Source organism: Cyprinodon variegatus, unplaced genomic scaffold (assembly GCF_000732505.1).
Source record: "Cyprinodon variegatus isolate N-32 unplaced genomic scaffold, C_variegatus-1.0 Scaffold110, whole genome shotgun sequence".
Taxonomy (NCBI): Eukaryota; Metazoa; Chordata; class Actinopteri; order Cyprinodontiformes; family Cyprinodontidae; genus Cyprinodon; species Cyprinodon variegatus.
In genome coordinates, this window is record NW_015150563.1 from 809,295 (window position 1) to 810,729 (window position 1,435).

The 1,435-nt window shown below is 44.6% G+C and overlaps 1 protein-coding gene across 1 annotated transcript in view; it reads right to left on the minus strand.

Annotated features, from left to right (window-relative positions):
• LOC107084856 (MAM domain-containing glycosylphosphatidylinositol anchor protein 2-like) overlaps window positions 1-1,435 on the minus strand; it is a 45,263-nt gene that overhangs the window by 25,456 nt on the left and 18,372 nt on the right. The window contains exon 5 of the mRNA XM_015374904.1: window positions 574-706. Coding sequence (XP_015230390.1) covers window positions 574-706 — 133 coding nt within the window. The remainder of the gene's footprint in view (window positions 1-573; window positions 707-1,435) is intronic.

Below are 1,435 nucleotides of genomic sequence, written 5' to 3' on the forward strand. Positions count from 1 at the left end.
ACTTTGCATGTAAACTCGCTGCTTCTGTCGCACCCGGTGTAAACGTAGCATAACTGAGCTCATTCATCCGATGTTGATCCTATCTTTGGTCACAAGATGGCAGCAACCTCCGTCTACACTAGTAGCCATTCAAAATTTCCCCACTTTCCTTGAAGGGTCATTCGCTGGTCCTTGGCTGGTGGTTGGCTGATCATTGGCTGGTCCCCTACAATTCCTTTTTAAACATCCATCTTTACATCCATCTACTAAAATATTCTTTCTGTAATGATTTGTGGACATTAAGATCTAAAGTGAAGCACAATCTCCTGGTCAGACCCTGTAATTCAGTGAAAGGTCGTCACTCCGGTGGCTGGAAGTTGGAGCGCATTTTGCTCGGAGTTGCAGGGGAGTCTGCTTCCATTCGGCTGGCGTTTGACAAGGAGAAGCCATTTTGAAAGGCTGCTACTGTATGATCATGAGCTCGCTGTGGTTCCCTATGAGCCGTCTGTAGATATTGCGTTTATGGAGGACAGCTGCCCTTTACGGAATGACTGAGTGCCACCAAAGGGTGTCCTCTGCTGAGTCTGGTTTTACCTGTCCTGTTGTTCAGAATGAAGTGGCTGCTTCTGTCTCTGATGCCACAGGCCCTCCTGACCGAGGCGATGCAGGTGTAGTCAGCGTAGTCCTGCAGGCGGAGATTTTTCAGCTTCAAGATCTTCGTCTCGCCCTGGAAAACAAATCGAATCTTCACTGTGAAAATATTCCTCATGCTCCTGTGAGACAGGCTGATGAATAAAGAGCCGCTCTTCGTTTGCGTTTCCAGGTTTCATGTCAGAGCTACTCAGTAAGGTGACCTTTAAAGCTGCAGTCATAACCTTTGATTGTTAAATGATGTTGGAAATGCTGAAAGGTGACTATCTGACCCTGATTAGAACTCCTCTACTGTAGACCCTCTACATATCTACACATTTACATATATATTACTTAAGCTAAATGCCCTTTAAGACAAACTAAGGTTTATAGCCTCTTCTTCTATAAGCAGGACAGGTTTAAAGAAAAACACAACATTCAGGTCGTTTTCAGAAAAATGTTCACCCTTAATAAGACACAAAGCTGTCATGGGTGAAAGTTCTCCATGTTTAGCTTTGCCCGCTAGCAGTAATTGGCATAGCCATTCAGATTTCTCATCTGAAAAACTGGAAAATTGGTTGTTTATGCTTCAGATTCCACTTAAGCTACAGAGATAAATGAAACGTAGCATCAGTAGCCGTTAGCGCTGCTCCTCAGCTCACCGTCTGGAGTCTATTAGAAACGTTCTCCTCAGAAATCCTTCATTGAGGAGCCTATAAGGTAGATTAGCTCTAACGTAATTCCCTCATTTTATCTACGGTGTAAATGTGGATATCAGTGCCTCTCAGGACCAGCAGAGTCTCAGAGGTACTATGACCCTCGCTGG